A 16,202-nucleotide genomic window follows, 5' to 3' on the forward strand; every position below is an offset into this window, starting at 1 on the left:
CTGGTGTGAAGGTGACTGGCGTTCATCCTGTGTTCACTGCAGAGACCGGTTTGCTGATGCTGCTGACGCTCACAACAGTTGACAGGTGCGGTGTTTGTAGCATAGATTAGACAAACAACAAAAACTTGAATTGCCGTGGTTAGAGAACACGTCCGGACAACAGATGCAGCTCCCCGCGCTAAAACCGTGCATCCCCGTGCTAAGACCGTGCATCTGCCGTACAGCTGCAGCGAGTGAATGGAGTGGTGTTCGCTGAGAATTTGTGAGAACGCATGTGTTTATTTTTGGGGCCGGCGCTGAAATGCATTAAAATAATAGAATTAACGCATTGCATAGGAAATAGGTAAAACATTATTATAAAGAAAGATTAGCATCAAATCGCATTTTAACTGCTTAGTCTCCCATTTTCTTGTTATCAAACGACATATGCGAACGACATACCTGATACCACTCTTAACCCTATTCCTGGCGGGCTCCGCCGGGACAAGAAACTGGCGGGGGGGGGGCCGATTCGCCCCCCCCCCCCTGAGATCTCGAGAACGAAGCAAGATAGCGACAAGCGGTAAACGGCATCGGATACGCACGGCCAAGATCTACAATTTTTACAAAGGTCATTTTCAGGTCAGGTCAAAGATGACGTCACAGGGGTCGAAAAAGTCAAAATGGCGGCACTAGATATGGAGAGAGTTTTTCTCGAATAACTTTCGAATTAGTCAAGATAGGAACAAACTAAGGGCAGCATCGTGATCCTCTCGTCAATCCGCATCGAATGATATATATGTTGACCTCGAAAGGTCAAGGTCAAAGGTTGACCTCAGGTCACGTGACCTCGAGGTCATCATGTATATCATTCGATGCGTCTTGACGAGCTGAACACAATGAGACCATCCACGCGTCTGTATCTTGTTCCTGTACGGAGTTATTGGCCAAAAACCTTTGGTGACCTTTGATGACGTCACATGACCTCACAGCTGCCCAACAGCAAAACAGACCTCAAGGTAGTGAAGGTTGATCGTATATGAAGTCATGTATGGTATATGGGGCCATTCCGACCCGTTTTAGTGGTAAAAACAGGGAGTTGATTTTTCCCCCATTGACTTATAATGGGGAGGTCGCGAAATTGACCTGACCTTAGGTCACCGATATCAAAATTCCGAGATAAACAAATTGCACATACTGGTACCCTAACTAAACCCTGAAGAGAAGAAATTGATCGGTCAAAAACTCTAGCTCTGGCGTGATTGCAAACTTTTCTGAGGTAGCGTCACCAAACCGCCTCTGGTGACCTGACCTGAGGTCAAATCAACTCAAAATTTTCAGACATGTTGCGTAGAAGCCTTTTAGGAAAAGTCAGAAAATTTGAGCTTCCTAGCTCAACGCGTTTGGGAGATATAACCAAAAAACCTCAGGGGGGGGGGGGCTCCTGAGGCCCCCCCGCCAGGAATAGGGTTAAAAGTGCTTTGAGTTTCATTAGCATTTCTTTATGTTCTGTATTAAAAATGTCAGCCATCAACACTAATATCAAACTCATATCGCCACCAACACAACTCGTCAAACACCTATTTTGCTATTTGGGGTGGGGTCACTGATACCGGATCATGTCACAGAGGTCAGGTCACTGAGGGTCATGTGATGCATGTTTCATGGTCCATTTTACATGCCACGTGCGATTATGTGGGTCAGGCAGCCTTTGGGGCCAGTTAAGATTATGTTCTGGTGAAGGTCAGGTCAAGGTCAGGTCAAATTGAGTCAAGGTTCAAAATTGATGTTTTTCATAAAACGGGCATCGATTCGATGCAGCTCGTCGCGGGGAGTTCAATGGTGCTCTTTGTTTGGCGCTATGTGGTCTAGAATTGCTAAGGACTGAGTTAAAAAATTTAACGTCATTTATTTTGAACAGGGACCATCACATGTGCTTGGCGAGCGCAGGGACTATCACATATGCTACGATTTTTCCGAAATTCGAAAAATTGGGGTTGTTTTGCAAAAAAAATTAGCCGTTGGGTCAAAATCCCATAACTTTGAAAATCCCAGATAGCAGTTTTGTAGCGCTGTTTTTCCTACATGACCATATAAATAGATTTGAAATTGCTTCTTAACCCGCGAGTTGCTGGGGGGGCGTTAAACGCCCCCACTTTTTTCGCCGGGCCATAGCATAAAAACGGCGCGCCGCAGGCGCGCCAACTTTTAGGTACCTGTAGGGAATTGGATGAAGTGTATTGTGACAAAGTTTCAAAAAAATCGGTCGGAAAATTTTTGAGATATCGAGGTTTTAGTGACGTCATGATTTCTGAGTTTTCGACCAAAAACGGCATATGTTCAAAAAATCATATAAAATCACAGAATAGACATACAGACATGCCGTAAACGCCATTAGACTGCCAATACCATGAACAATCAAATGGCTATCTTCGATTATTGATTATCGTTCCGCATTTTCCAAAATCTTGAACTGAATCTTGGCAATTTCTCGTGACTACTTTACGACCATGATACATGCATCACAATAATAAATACACACATATACAGTTGGTGCACACGCTAAACATACATGTGGTCCTACAGGGCGCGATCGATAAAAGGTCAATAACATGAAGAGCTACACATTGTAAGTCTGTTGTCAGGTAACCTTGCTTACAATGTGTAGCTCTTCATGTTATTGACCTTTTATCGATCGCGCCCTGTAGGACCACATGTATGTTTAGCGTGTGATACATGCATTTCTTAAATTGAACTTTTTGAGCCAAACACGTACACATATGATAAAATGAATGTCACCATCGTGTTCTACGCCCAAAATTACCCATAAAACATGTGTCACAGGCTGCGAATATCAGTTTTGATTTTCGGGGATATTTGCCTACCCGGTTGACCCTGACCTACCCTTGACCCTGACCTATGCTTGACTGACCCCTACATGGAGCTGACACTCTTGTAGGCCTTATATGATGGATTGTGCACCGTTTTGACAGAGTTTATGACGAGAGGCGCCCATTGCGAAGTCCTGAAGTCCATGCTACTGAAAGCCCGATTTCAGGTGTTTGACCTGACCTTGACCCGACCTGTGACCTCAAAATTCAACTTTAAAGTACTCATCTGAAGCGTCTCGTCGCGTTCTTTCGTTTGCCGCCTCGTGCGTTTCGCTGCGCCTATTGGTTCTCGAGTTATCGGCTGGGGGCGTTTAACGCCCCCCTTCCCCCCCAGCAAACGGTGGGTGGCGAAATACCCCAGCAACTGCCGGGTTAACTGTAGCTTTTGTGAGCATTTCAAGATTTCATGTTTTTTTTGCTCATTTTTCCTCGAACATGACCTCAGTTTGACCTCATAAGGTGACCTAAGACTTTGAACTTTGTGTGAAGGTGTCAAATTGATGCTCGGGAAGGTATTGAAAATTTGGCGGCGCTGCGCGCCGCCTTCTTGCTATTTAGGAAAAACCACAGGGGGCCAAATTGCCCCCCCCCCAACGGGGCAAGGGTTGAACATGTAGAAACAACTTTAAGACGGTTGGTTATTTAAAGGTGGTCCACGTGCTAAGGTATATAACAGGCAATGAAACACAACTCTCAGCCCCCAAAGTATATTTATTGGCGCTAATAGCAAACAGGTAAGAAAAAAGTTACAGACGTTACTTGCAGAGCTGACAACAATTTTCTTCCCCAGGCATACCTATCTCGTCGATTCATAACTCGCTTATACAGTTTTACCCACTTCATGTAGCATCCTCACTACACCGTTCGCAATATTATTAGTTATCAATATTCATTAGTTAACCCTCGCCGGCCGAGGGGGGAGGCGGCACCCACCCCCCCCCCCATAGGGGTTTTTCGCGATTGCTCCGAACACGCTGGTGATAGAGAGCTGCAACTTGGCATACTTGATCTTTGATTCAAGCCGGATCTTTTAACAGCAACCGCATTTTTTGGTCAGGTCAGGTCACTGACCTATGACGTCATAAGTGAACCTCTGCACGGTCTTCAGATGTCGCAACTTCGCAACGCCCTCACTGCCAGAGGAGATGTCACAGGGAAATGAAACTTGCAGGATCTAGTATCCATTATGATTCTCACAACTTGTATATCTCGGATTTTTCCTAAAGGTCATATGAGGTCAGGTCATTTTCGTAACCTCACCATTATAAGTCAATGGGGAAAAATGAAAACTGCTATTCTGGCGCCTGGAACGATCTCCAACTATCTCAAGCACACACAATCGTGATTTGATGCACTCCTTGCAAGGTTAGATGCGTCACTTTTGCAATGTTGACCTTGCGTGACGTCATTTATGACGTCATCAAGGTCATTTTAGTTTTTCGTCAATAACTCTTGATCAAATTGAGCTAGCGAGTCGGGAAAACCGCCAATGGACTCAGGATGACCTGCCGAATCGAATGATATGCGACATGACCTCTTTCGACCAGCTTAGTGACCTAGGGGTGCTGACCTGACCTTAACCTGAGGTCAACACCCTAAGTTGACCTGACCCGAACAAAAAGCATATCTTTCGACGTGCCTGAGCGAGGCAAACACGATGCTGCCAAAATCGCGGCTCTGCGGCCGTTTTTTGCGAAGTTATTCACCAAAAACTGAACCGTACCTTGGGGCAATTGACCTGACCTCAGAGGTCACCGGTTGACCTAGGGCCTTAAAATCGGGTACCAATCTCTGCGTCTCGTAACGGTGCACACGCTCGTTTTTTCCGCGACGCGCTAGCTCCACCAGTGGCGAAACGGCGAGGGGGGTCGTACCCGCCCCCCCCCCCCCCCTCGGCCGGCGCGTATGTAGAAAACCAATAGGTTCGGCGAGGGTTAAGGCACCAATTAGTCAAGGCAGTTGTTTACTACAGTTATTGAAAATATCACAGAAAAGTTTTAGAAATGGCTTAGAATATCAAGCTCGTAATAAAAAAATCATTTTCAAATGCGCAAGTACTTGTTATTTTAAGCGTCACTGATGCCTGTTTGGTGACTCATAATCGAAACTAGTCGCTCAAAGTCTGCACAGGACACTGTCATCAGCCCACCATTTCTGCCACGCAGTAAGATGAATGAGCTTTGACGCACATCTAGCCACTGATCCCCATTTTTGCGAGATGCTGAACCAGGTCATCAAGGGAAACAACACGTTCGGAACAGCGGCGCACGTGCAGCTGCTTCACGCTCACCACGGGTCCCTCCTTCGAGGGATCGACGACGATGAGCGCTGCGGCGCCGCTCTCCGCTGCCCAGCGAACTGCGTGGTCGACGTCGCCCTCTTCGTCGTCCCCTCCATCACCGGCATAGTTGACAGCAGCGATACCGGCACTGCGCAGCCGCCGAGCGACGGAGGCCTGTCGGAGTCGCGCAGAGCGACGATCTGCGTCGTCCGCGACGGTGACTACCACCTGGAACGGAGCACGTTCTTGCCTTCCCTGATCGGCCTCCTCCTCCTCAGCTGCTTCTATCATCATCTCCAGGGAGACGCTGGCAGCTCCGGCGGACGGAGCTGGCAGAGCGGGAGGTGGGCGCTGGGACCAGCAGCGGGCCAGCAGCGGATCGTGACGACCCCCCTCCGCCAGCAGGGCCAGACCAGCGCCGCGACGCTGCCGTATCAGCAGCCGGAACAGCAGGCCTGCCATCTGGTGCTGTTCGCCCTCCAGCGACAGACCTGGTGGTGAAACGCAGGTGGTGACGCGGCAGCTGGGAGAGTAGGGAAATGAGGCAAGTCAAATATTTGACGAAGGGAAAAAGGAAGAGGATTCTCATGAACTTTGGCATGTCAGAGACATAACTTATATGACAGAAATTGTGAGAACGGAAGCTTGAAGTGCAAAACAGAATTGTTTACTAAAAGAAGTACTTGGCGCAGTACCACGGATGACGAAATGTCCAAGATATCATTTGGAAAACGATTACTCAATTACCATCACAAAAACTTTGTCGCTGGCAACTATGTAACATGAAGTGACAGCAAGGCAGCCCTACCACGCGTTGAAGTACCAGACACTGCCCTGACTTACCCGGGTAGATCACCACCTGGCACTGGACTCCCATCTCCCGCGCGAGCTCCACGACATGGGAGACCTCGTCCAGCGCCTGGCGCGCCATCGGCGAGAGGCCGCGTCTGGTCAGCGCCCTGCGCACCGTCTCCAGCGTCCCGCGCAGCTCCAGCAGGCTGGCCAGCTGGTTCACACACTTCTTGGAGAGGCCCAGCGACTCCAAGTCGCGCTGCAACTGTAAAGGAGACAGAGGTAAGTTCATGTATCTCTCCTCATCTCTTCCATGCAACAAAGTTAAATGCTTGTAGCCTTCTACGGTAATGCTCAAAAGTTATCGACAATGTGAATAATTCAATTGGTTAAAAAATGCATAGGATGTCAAAAGAAGTAGGTAGTATTTTCACAGATTAAAAAAACACACACACAAATATAAATGTTTGATCCCGAGTGGATGGGACCGGGAGAGTGGGACATTACCATAGGTACACGAGAACAGAATACTGCCTTCAGATCGAGGCTCATCACTGCTTATTTTCGGGGGTACCGCCTTAGTGTTCAGAACGAAACTAGGCTGCTGAGGTGGCCGCATCCCGGTCTGACCGTCTCACCTGACTTTGATAATTATCAAAGTCAGGCGAGACGGTCCTATTAGAATAGACCATTATACAATGGTCTACGAGTATAATGTAATTGGTCTCACCTGACGCCGATAAGATGTCTCAGCAGATGTTGAAAGATGTCTCACCTGACGTTGATCGGGCCCTCACCTGGCTTTGATAATAGGTCTCACCTGACAATGATAAGATGTCTCACCTAACGTTGTTAGGGGATTCACCTGACGTGTGGTGGTCTCACCCCTGACGTTACACTGACAGTTTCACCGATGATGTTACGAGGTTTCACTTGACATTTGTCAGCGATCTCACCTTACATGGACCTGCGATCTCATCTGATGTAGATCAGTGACCTCACCTTGGCAAACAGTCTCCATTGACGTTGTCCGGGTCTCACCTGACGCTGATCGGGGTCTCACCTGACGTTGTTAGGGTCCCACCTGGCGTTGTCCGGGGTCTTACCTGACGCTGTTCGGGGTCTCACCTGACGCTGTTCGGGGTCTCACCTGACGTTGCTAGGGTCTCACCTGGCGTTGGTCGGCGCTGCTGCCATGTCGCTGAACCAGTCGAAGAGTCGCCTCTCGGCAGTTTTCAGGCACCCTGGCAACGTCCAGCGTCGCCTCCGACAGCTTCGTGTGCCCGAGCACCAGCCAGTGGTCCTTGGCAGCCAGCTTTGGAAATGCTGCCAGAAGGTCGCAGAGCACGACTAATAAGTGAGCGTCGGCGAGCGGCGCGTCACTGGCCGGGGCGTGCCAGCCGACCAGCACCTCCTGACGCACTTGCGAGGCCGCTCCCGGCGGCTGGCACTCCTCGAACACTGGCCCGATCGAGAAGTAGCGCAGGGAGGTGACGCCTCGCCGAGCCAACAGCTGGGTCAACGACGCTCGGAGGGAGCTGGGCAGCTGGACCAGCGCTCCGGAGCGGGTCATCAGGCGGACGGCACTGCTGTGAGCCTGGTCGGCGTCTGATGCGGCGAGCAGCGGCGCAGTCAGCGGCACGGCGCCGTGCTGACGGAGCTGCCTCTCCAGCCGCTGGCGTACAGTCCACTCCAGAGCGGCCCTCTTCGATGACACGCTGCAGTCTTCTGACAACACATCATCGCTGAAGCGCGCTCCTTTCGAGGGACGGCGTGCGAAACATGCCTCAACCATGCTGCGCCAGCTGCTCTCCTCAAGGGGAGGTTTCGGCACCAGCTCCGAGCTGAGGATCTCCTCGCACGAGGGTCGTTTCGCCGGATCGTGTTGCAGCAGCCAGTGCAGCAGCTTCAGTTGCTGGTCTGTGAGGCGTTCTTGTATGTCACTGTCTATCTCCACATCAGCCTGTCGTAGTTGATATAAATGGTGTGCTCGTTCAGAACGTGTGTCGAAGCTGCCGCAACACATTTCGAACCAGATCACGCCGAGGCTGTATACGTCAACTTTCTCCGTGTAGACTCGTCGCTTCTGTTCTCCAGGCTCTGACTCAAACTCCGGTGCCCAGTAAAACACTGTTCCGATAGGGTTTCCAGGACACGTCATTCCTCCCTCTGACAGAGCACTGTGCGCTTCCTGGGCCGTGTTCGCCTTGTTGAAGTTTGAATTCGACACTTCATTTCTTTGTTTCACAGCTTTGAAGGTGGCTAAACCAAAATCAGCGATTTTTACATGATCGTTGCGATCGAGGAAGATGTTGCTCGGGTTGAGATCCCGGTGTATCAGACGATGCTGATGAACGTGCCGCAGACCTTCGACGATCTCGCGAAAGAGTCTCCAGAGTCGCTGCGGCTCCAGGTGGACTTGGTGCAGTGCTGATCGCAGTGTTCGGTTTTCGCAGTACTCCATCTGGATACAGAGAAAGATACGACAACTGCAGTCGGCCGCTCCGTCGGCGCTACTTTTGGTGGGACTGGAGCCGTCCTTGAATTCGATAAAATCACTAGATGATTCCTTCTCATTCCCCTTGTTTTTAGCGCATAAGTCTTGCTCGTGCCTTTCTCCATCCTCTATGTCCTTTCTTTTCTTTTCAAAATCGTATTCGTTGTCTCCTCTTCCGTCATCTTCCTCGCCTTCATCATCATCATCATCATCATCATCATCATCATCATCATCATCATCATCATCATCACCATTCTCTTCTTTCCTCTCTATCCAAGAAGTGTAATACCGAACAACATTTATATGCTCAAGTTTGGCCAGACACTTTGCCTCTGTTATGATGCGCTCATAAGCACTTGACTGTGTTTGCTTTAACTCGATCCTTTTAACAGCATAGATCTTTTCGTCCAGTTTATTTTGCACTTTCAGGGCGGTACCATACGCTCCCGATCCAAGCTTATCAATGATTTTGAAATTGTGTAGAAGGTGCTGACTGGGTATCAAAGTGCCTTCTGAAACAACGGAGGCCGATGTGACCTCACTGACACTCTCACTCAGACAAGAAGATTCGGTAATCACCGATGGAGCGACGCGTTCCGATCTGGAAGGCTGCTCAGTGTCTGTGGTAGACATGGTGTTCGAGGTCAGCCCACTGGCGTCCTCTTCTTGCAAGATCTCGCTGAGGTCCGCACTCTCAGCAGAGACTGCCTGGGATAGTGCGGCGGCGTTCAGCAGCTTCTCGGCCAGCTTTGCCAGGTCCAGGACCATCTCGGAGCCCAGTTTTCTGCGCGCCTCACGGCGCAGCTCGGCACCCAGCCTCTCCAAATCGATGACGGACAACTGCTGCGGCTCCAGCAGCTCTATCGCCGGAGGGACGTCCGGGTAGCGGGCCGGCATCTTCAGCCGCAGCTTCAGCGCCCTGCCGCCATCAGCGGCGCGCAGGCGCAGGACAAGGTCCGGAGGGCGCCCTGTCTTGGGCGAGTCCCCGCGCAGGTCCTCACATTCTCCTGGAGCCGAGTAAATGAGCCGGATGGCGGCCAACTCATCCTCTTGTCGTTGCCGGTATTCGTCGTCATCAGACATGGTTTCTGGGGACATAGACACGCTAAAAGTCAAAAGATGAAAAATTGTCAATAGGTATTCTTGATTTGCTGAAACAGGCATTCTACAATGCTTTAATTTTTATGACTGCTTTTTGTTCATCGATTTTCCCATCATTAGACCTTTCACAACGATTCATCGAGTGAAAACCAATTTGAGCTTCAAAGGGGGCATTCCACGTCAAATCGAACGAAAATCGGCTGTTTTGCACCTTACCATCAGCGATTTCATTATAAATTTGTGAGCGAGTTCCTGTGTCGCCCCGGACATTACATTGATGTTTTTTGCACATTCTGACCACAGGTCTTCTAAATATAGGGCATCAAATTTTTACAAAATGTTGCATCTTTATATTTTTGAACGACCATAACTTTGGTTTTACTTATTTGATTTGAATGGAATAAACCTTACTGTTTAGGTAATTTCTTAAGCATTTGTTTAGAATTGCATCGACTTAAATATATGACCTTGAAATTTGCTTAACTCTGTTCTTAAGCACAAACATTGAAATAGCAAAAAACACGCCACCTTCGATTTGGCTCATTTTCATATATTTTATTGCCTACCATATTCTTAACAACCTGTGAAAAAATTAGAGTGGGCCATTCATAAGTTTTGAAGAAAATGGCACATATGCAAACGTATGTTAGCACGCGCAGTGGAGGGGGAAGAGTGAATTTCGCCCCACCCCTCCTGTTTTTCGCCAATATCTCATAATATTGATGCGAAATTACTTATGGCTACCTGTCCAGAATTGAATTGCACATCTCATCGTGCAAGCAATAAGAAAATCGGTTCACAACTGTTCTAGTAATAGCGGTGTAAAGTGAACATGCTGTCGCCGCGGCGACGCGGCGACTCGGCAGCCGGCGCCGACTGCTACGCGCCGCCTGAATTGTAGACTGTGCCGGGACGGAACGGAACGGTTCCGTCTTTACATCGCGCTCCTTACCGCTGATTACGTTCGATTCGCGTCAAATTTTGTGAGAAGACTAAGAAATGTACAGGCAATCTTATGGTGAAAGAATTCTGAAAATAGGTTGGTAAACAATTGAAATATGAACGTGTAAACACAAAATTGTGACTGCTGCGTTTCCCGCGTCGGCCGATCCCGCCTCAGCCGGCGACATGTTACTCTTAGCAGGACTCTAACTGCCATATTTATTATCGGATTAACTAGAAATTCCCCATACATACTCAAATATGTATGTTCTTTCGTATAGTGAAGATTAAAAGACGTGAAAATATCGTTGCGTGATAATGTTTTCGTTGAATTTATTTCATGATGCATTTCCACACGGCTCAAAATTCACCGCAAAATACCGTTTGCCTGAGACACTTTTACAATGGAACGTGAATGCTTGACTACGATGACTATGCATTTCCATTCTCGCAGAGTTTGGGATATCACTAATCAGCAATCATTCATTTCAGAAAGTGTACACAAGCATGCATGTCTTGACTCTGTCTTTCAAGGTCACGCGCGGTTGCGTGATGTTGATGCATGAAAACGGCGTTTGCCGCGAAAGTTATGAATGGCCCACTCCAATTTTTTCACAGATGGTTAGGAACATTGTGACGGACATAATATGTAAAAATTACTCAAATCGAAGGTGGCGTGTTTTTTGCTATTTAAATTTTTCTGTTTTAATTCAAGGTCAAATGCATTTCAAGGTCACTTCAATTTAATTTTATAATTAAAAATCAAAGCCTTGTCAATTGCCTACAAGACCCTGTTAATATCATTTTGATACCAGAAAAGGAACCAGAGTTATAAGCATTTAAAAAAATGATGTGTGGCATTTTTGGCTATATTCGATGACCTATATCTCGGCGATACGTTATCAAATTTCGAAAATATTACACGTAACTCAGTTTTGAACCATGCCCAGTCTGCCTACAAATTTTCAGAAAAATCGAAGGGGATGACGGATTTCGGTGTTTGATTTGACGTGGAATGCCCCAAAGGTCAACTGAACATTGGGAATGAGACGAGATCATGATGGAATCGATAAGCTTATGCTGCAACTAAACTCTTGTTCGTTTTTCATTTGCAAAATATGAAACATCCAAGGTGTTTTTATGTTTTTATGGTTGTGGCATACCCCTATAAATTGTAACAAATTAACAGTCTTTCATGAGTCCCCATAGGGTCAAAGTTCAAGTGTAGCTTGATAGGGCAATTTTATTGTTCAATATACTCAACGCTTCGATAAACCATTTCATGCTTGCGAGGGAAAGACCCCCCCCCCCACACACACACACATACAAACACACTTATGCATAAGTTGCTGGAAAAACTTCACATGCGGGTGAAGATTGATCCACGAGACACTCTACAGTCTACATCACGCTCGCTCGTAACAAGCAGCATCGGCATGGTTACGGAGTTGGAGTCGGAGTCGGAGTCGGAGTCGGTCGCAGTGGACAATCCGCCTGGTGTCGGAGGCAACATTCCATGGCTCAAAGGTATATTTCTGCAACTGTTTGCATGAAAATATTGCGCTCGTTGACATTTCCAAGACATATTTTGTCGAAGCTCAGGCCCTAGGTATTTCTGCTTTGGACGAGCGTTTTCAGTGAGTAAAGCATAAGGATAAGGTAGTGGCTGCTTCAGATTAATGCTGCATGTTGTTTATGAAGTATACCTATAGTTGTAACGTAAGCCGTAGGCCCGTAAGACCTTGGGAGCGCAAGGACTGTTTCAGGCGAGATAACCGAGATAACAAGATGTTTGACGTGAATTTCACTGTCATCGCATGGAATAAAATAAATGTCTGGAGTCGAAGCTGGAGTCGGGGTCGATGTAAAAGCCGGAGTCGGAGTCGGAACCACACTGACCATGCAGCCCTGCTGAGCACAGCACATATCGACCATCCCGTCACGTGACTCGTGCCAGCCATCCAGATATGGCGTCACGTGACACGTGCCAGCTGTCCCGTTGTGGCGTCACACCCGGGATTTCCCGCACGTCGCAGTCCGTCGGCCCGCGGCGGGGACGTAGGTACACAGCAACACATCAACTTGCCTGGTTCGTGATTCCACCTTCACAGCAAGCCCAGGCCCAAGTAGTGGCCCAAGACACTCCGGTGAAGCCACGAGTAGTTCTAGCCGAATGTGATCCCGGTTGACGTTTGTTGATAATGACAAGTTCAGTGTGCCACAACAGATGATGCAATGGGGACGGGTGAGCTGCGGCGCAGTGGTCCTGACACTGTAATTGAATGATGCTTACAGGCTGCAACTGCCGCAACTGCGCCACTAGTGCATCTCATGAGGGCTGCCAGATGAAGGATGTCCTTATTGCGTTCTGTGGATTGTTTGACATAAAATGCAACTTTTTTTCGAAAGGCGATGGGATACAATTGTGGTACCTATTCAAGTGGTGTTCTTGCGCTTCATGATCATAAGACTTTTGCTTTGTCTCGTAAAAATGCAAAAACTTATCAAAACATGTCAACAATTAGTACTTAACCAGCATGAGCATCAGGTGTTAATTACTGCGAATTGGCCTGCTGGGCTGTTGGGTTGGTGCGCCCCTCTCAGCTGATATTCGCGCGCCAGTGATTAGTTGAGACGCTGGTGACGTAACACTGCACCATGACAGCCCTCTGTGCTGACACGAGCGTAGCTGTGTTTCACGGAGTAGGAGGTTGCAATTGCAGAGGTCGCCAGCTGTTAGCAGAGACACTTAAATCACACTTTCCCCCATAGCGGGGTCAAAAGGAGGATATGCTCTATTTACACGACACAGCAAGTGAAGAATCCGTAGCCTAAAGCAAGGAGATTTATGTGACTTTTAAGCGAATTCTCTCCATTTTCTTGTAAGGTTTTGCATAGGTGAAGATCTATAACTCTAAAATGTGAAAATAATTACCCTCGCTCCGCTGGGGGGCCAATTTGCCCCACCCCCTGTGGTGTTTCCTGAATAGCAAGAAATCGGCGGCGCGCAGCGCTGCCAAACTTTTAATACCTTCCCGGGCGTCAATGTGACACCTTCACACAAAATTTCAAGTCTTAGGTCACCTAGGTCAGGAGTTATGGAGGTCAAACTGAGGTCATGTTCGAGCAAAAATGAGCAAAAAACATGAAATCTTGAAACGCTCACAAAAGCTACAGTTACCAAGCAATTTCAAAGTTCTTTATATGGTCATGTAGACAAAAGACAGCGCTATAAAACTTCTATCTCGGATTTTCAAAACTTTGGGATTTTGACCCCCAAAATTGTTAAAAAATTGATTTTTTAGAAAACGCAAAAAATCCCAAAATTTTTCAGATTTTTCGAAAAAACGGAAATATGTGATAGTTCCTGCGCTCTTCTATATACATACCAAGTTTTAGCTAGATACCTCCTTTTTTGGCCAAGTTATGGCGAAAAAACTGTTCAAATTGATGACGTCATATTTTTGAACTCAATTTTTTTAGCAATTCTAGACCACGTAGCGCAAAACAAAAACCACCATTGAACTCCCCGTGACAAGCTGCATCAAGTCAATACCCAGTTTATGCAAAAATATCAACTTTGAAATTTGACCTAATTTGACCTCACCTTGACCTGACCTTGAACTGACCTTCACCGGGATATAATGTTAACTGACCCCGAAGGCTGCCTTACCCGCATAGTGGTATTTGGCATATAAAATGGACCATAAAACATGCATCACATATTTTCATATTGTGACCCTCAGTGACCTGACCTCTGTGACCTGACCTGGTATCAGTGACATCAGATAGCAAAATATGTGTTTGACGTACATTTTCCCATCGATGATTTTCAATGAAATTCATTTTAGTCGATTTTACAACGCATTTCTTAAAATGCCTGTAAACGGTGAAAATTCGGCACTTAACCTGACCTGTGACGTCATCGGTTTAACCTAGGTCAATGAAATTGGGTCACAAGTTCACAAGTCCCTGTTGGGGCTATCCAACACCGTTTGCCGCTTGTCGCTATGATGCGTGGTTCTCGAGATCTTAGGAGGGGGCAAATTGCCCCCCCCCCCCAGCAGAATGCGTTGCTCGGCAGACCCCAGCGGGGCGCGGGTTAAGAAAACTGACATGTCGTTTAAAATCCTATAGCTTATAGCTTAGTATATCTACTTGAAGAGATTATGTTTGCAAGTACCTTATTACTTTCTGCAATCCGAGTAATCAGTTATTTCTTGTTTAGATTTCTTTTTTAAGTCGACGTGCTGCTACGTCACAATCGCTGAGGCTAAGAAAACTAAACTCTTCTTTCAAAACAAAGAAAACTTTAAAACCATACACTTGTGGCACTCAGTTTGTACTTACCTTGTGGTCATTGAACGGGTCAGGTCAAGGTCAGGTCACCAAAGTTCTATCGTCCAGACCGCGCCGCACTGGCGCCCTCTCCGCCACCACTGTCCGCTGCCGCCGAAGGCTGGTATCGGTACTGATAGGGGCGAACGGGGCCTTTCACAGAAGCTGCAATCAAGGGCGGCGCCACCGTGGGGGCAGTAGGGGCAGACTGCCCCCACTGGCAAAAGGCCATGGGGGCAAGACTATGTTTTTGCCCCCACAAAATTTGGCTGATGTTGAAATGGGAACAGAAGACCGGTGCAACATTCATGATAGGCGGTTATAATAGTACACTCGGGGCAGATTGATGTTCCACCACTCCCTACCCATCGGGCTCCCATGGATCAGCAGTGGCTGCTGCCATGGTGTTGCCTGCCCTCAGCACTGCTCAGCACTGCCTGCCAGTGCCAGTGCTGCCAGTGCTGCCACTGGCAGCAGCCAGTGCTGAGCCATCGGAGCCCAATGGGTAGGGAGTGGTGGAACATCAATCTGCCCCCGAGTGTACCTACGCCTGTTTTTACGGTCCCCGCGTTACGCGTATCAAGTGCATTAGCAGAACGTTCGTTCTCGGACCGTCTGTCGCATATCTCCTACTCCCACTCATTCTCCTACTCATTTTCATTCACCAGAAGGCTGCCCTCTCGCTTGACCTCGAGGAGGTTGAGAGGCAGTTTGTCAAAATCGGCCAGAGAAGAGATCACCTTCTTTTGGGAGCCCTTAGACTGAGACTTGAGTTCAGGGAGGTATGACAAAATGTGATAGGTATGTATATCCGGGTTATCTGGTATGTGGATCGCCCTAATAAAGCTTGTTCTGGTATATCAATCGTGTGTGTGAGAATCGCACACGTACCCACTAGTGGTGTCAATCGGAATTTGAATCTTCGGAATTCCGATTTTGTCTAGTGTCCAATTCGGAATTCGGTTGGACAATGGCAGTAGGCTTTGGACAACTTTGGACAATCGCTTGCTACACCTCAACATTTTTAAAAAGTAGTCGTGTTTAACATTAATTGGCTATTAGAAAGCTCAGCTTTCGATATGATTAACACTTTTGAGCTTGTAACGTTACATGAAAAGCAAATTAAATAACAGTGTTGAGTGTAAACTATTGCGTTGGTGTCGGACATCTTTGGACAAATGGCTGGCTTGGACATTTTTGGACGGACAACCAACGTAAGCATTGGACATTGGACGAACTTTGGACATACGTTTTCTGAAATTGACACCACTAGTACCCACTACGGGAAAAAAGAGAACTAGGTACTGATCATTGTTTTGAGGAATACGCCATTCTCAATCCATCTCAACAAATAACATAACGTTTTCATAGGTTTGTGTCT

General features: G+C 47.6%; 1 protein-coding gene across 2 annotated transcripts; it reads right to left on the minus strand.

The window, feature by feature from the left end:
- Nucleotides 1–3,494: 3,494 nt before the first annotated feature.
- On the minus strand, nucleotides 3,495–14,956 carry LOC122365836 (eIF-2-alpha kinase GCN2-like). 2 transcript variants are annotated; one of them, XM_043337414.1, is made up of 4 exons: nucleotides 14,834–14,956; nucleotides 7,115–9,528; nucleotides 5,995–6,208; nucleotides 3,495–5,642 (listed from the first exon to the last, which is right to left on the minus strand). In XM_043337414.1, exons 2-4 carry the CDS (start codon nucleotides 9,521–9,523, stop codon nucleotides 5,062–5,064), a joined length of 3,204 nt encoding a protein of 1,067 aa, XP_043193349.1. In that variant the 5' UTR covers nucleotides 9,524–9,528; nucleotides 14,834–14,956; the 3' UTR covers nucleotides 3,495–5,061. The 2 variants fall into 2 exon arrangements, with proteins under 2 accessions (XP_043193349.1, XP_043193348.1); XM_043337413.1 differs by lacking the exon at nucleotides 14,834–14,956 and adding an exon at nucleotides 12,570–12,767.
- Between the last annotated feature and the right edge of the window lie 1,246 nt (nucleotides 14,957–16,202).

The sequence above is a fragment of the Amphibalanus amphitrite genome, unplaced genomic scaffold, assembly GCF_019059575.1.
Source record: "Amphibalanus amphitrite isolate SeventyFive unplaced genomic scaffold, NRLGWU_Aamphi_draft 000766F_arrow, whole genome shotgun sequence".
In the NCBI taxonomy this organism is placed as follows: Eukaryota; Metazoa; Arthropoda; class Thecostraca; order Balanomorpha; family Balanidae; genus Amphibalanus; species Amphibalanus amphitrite.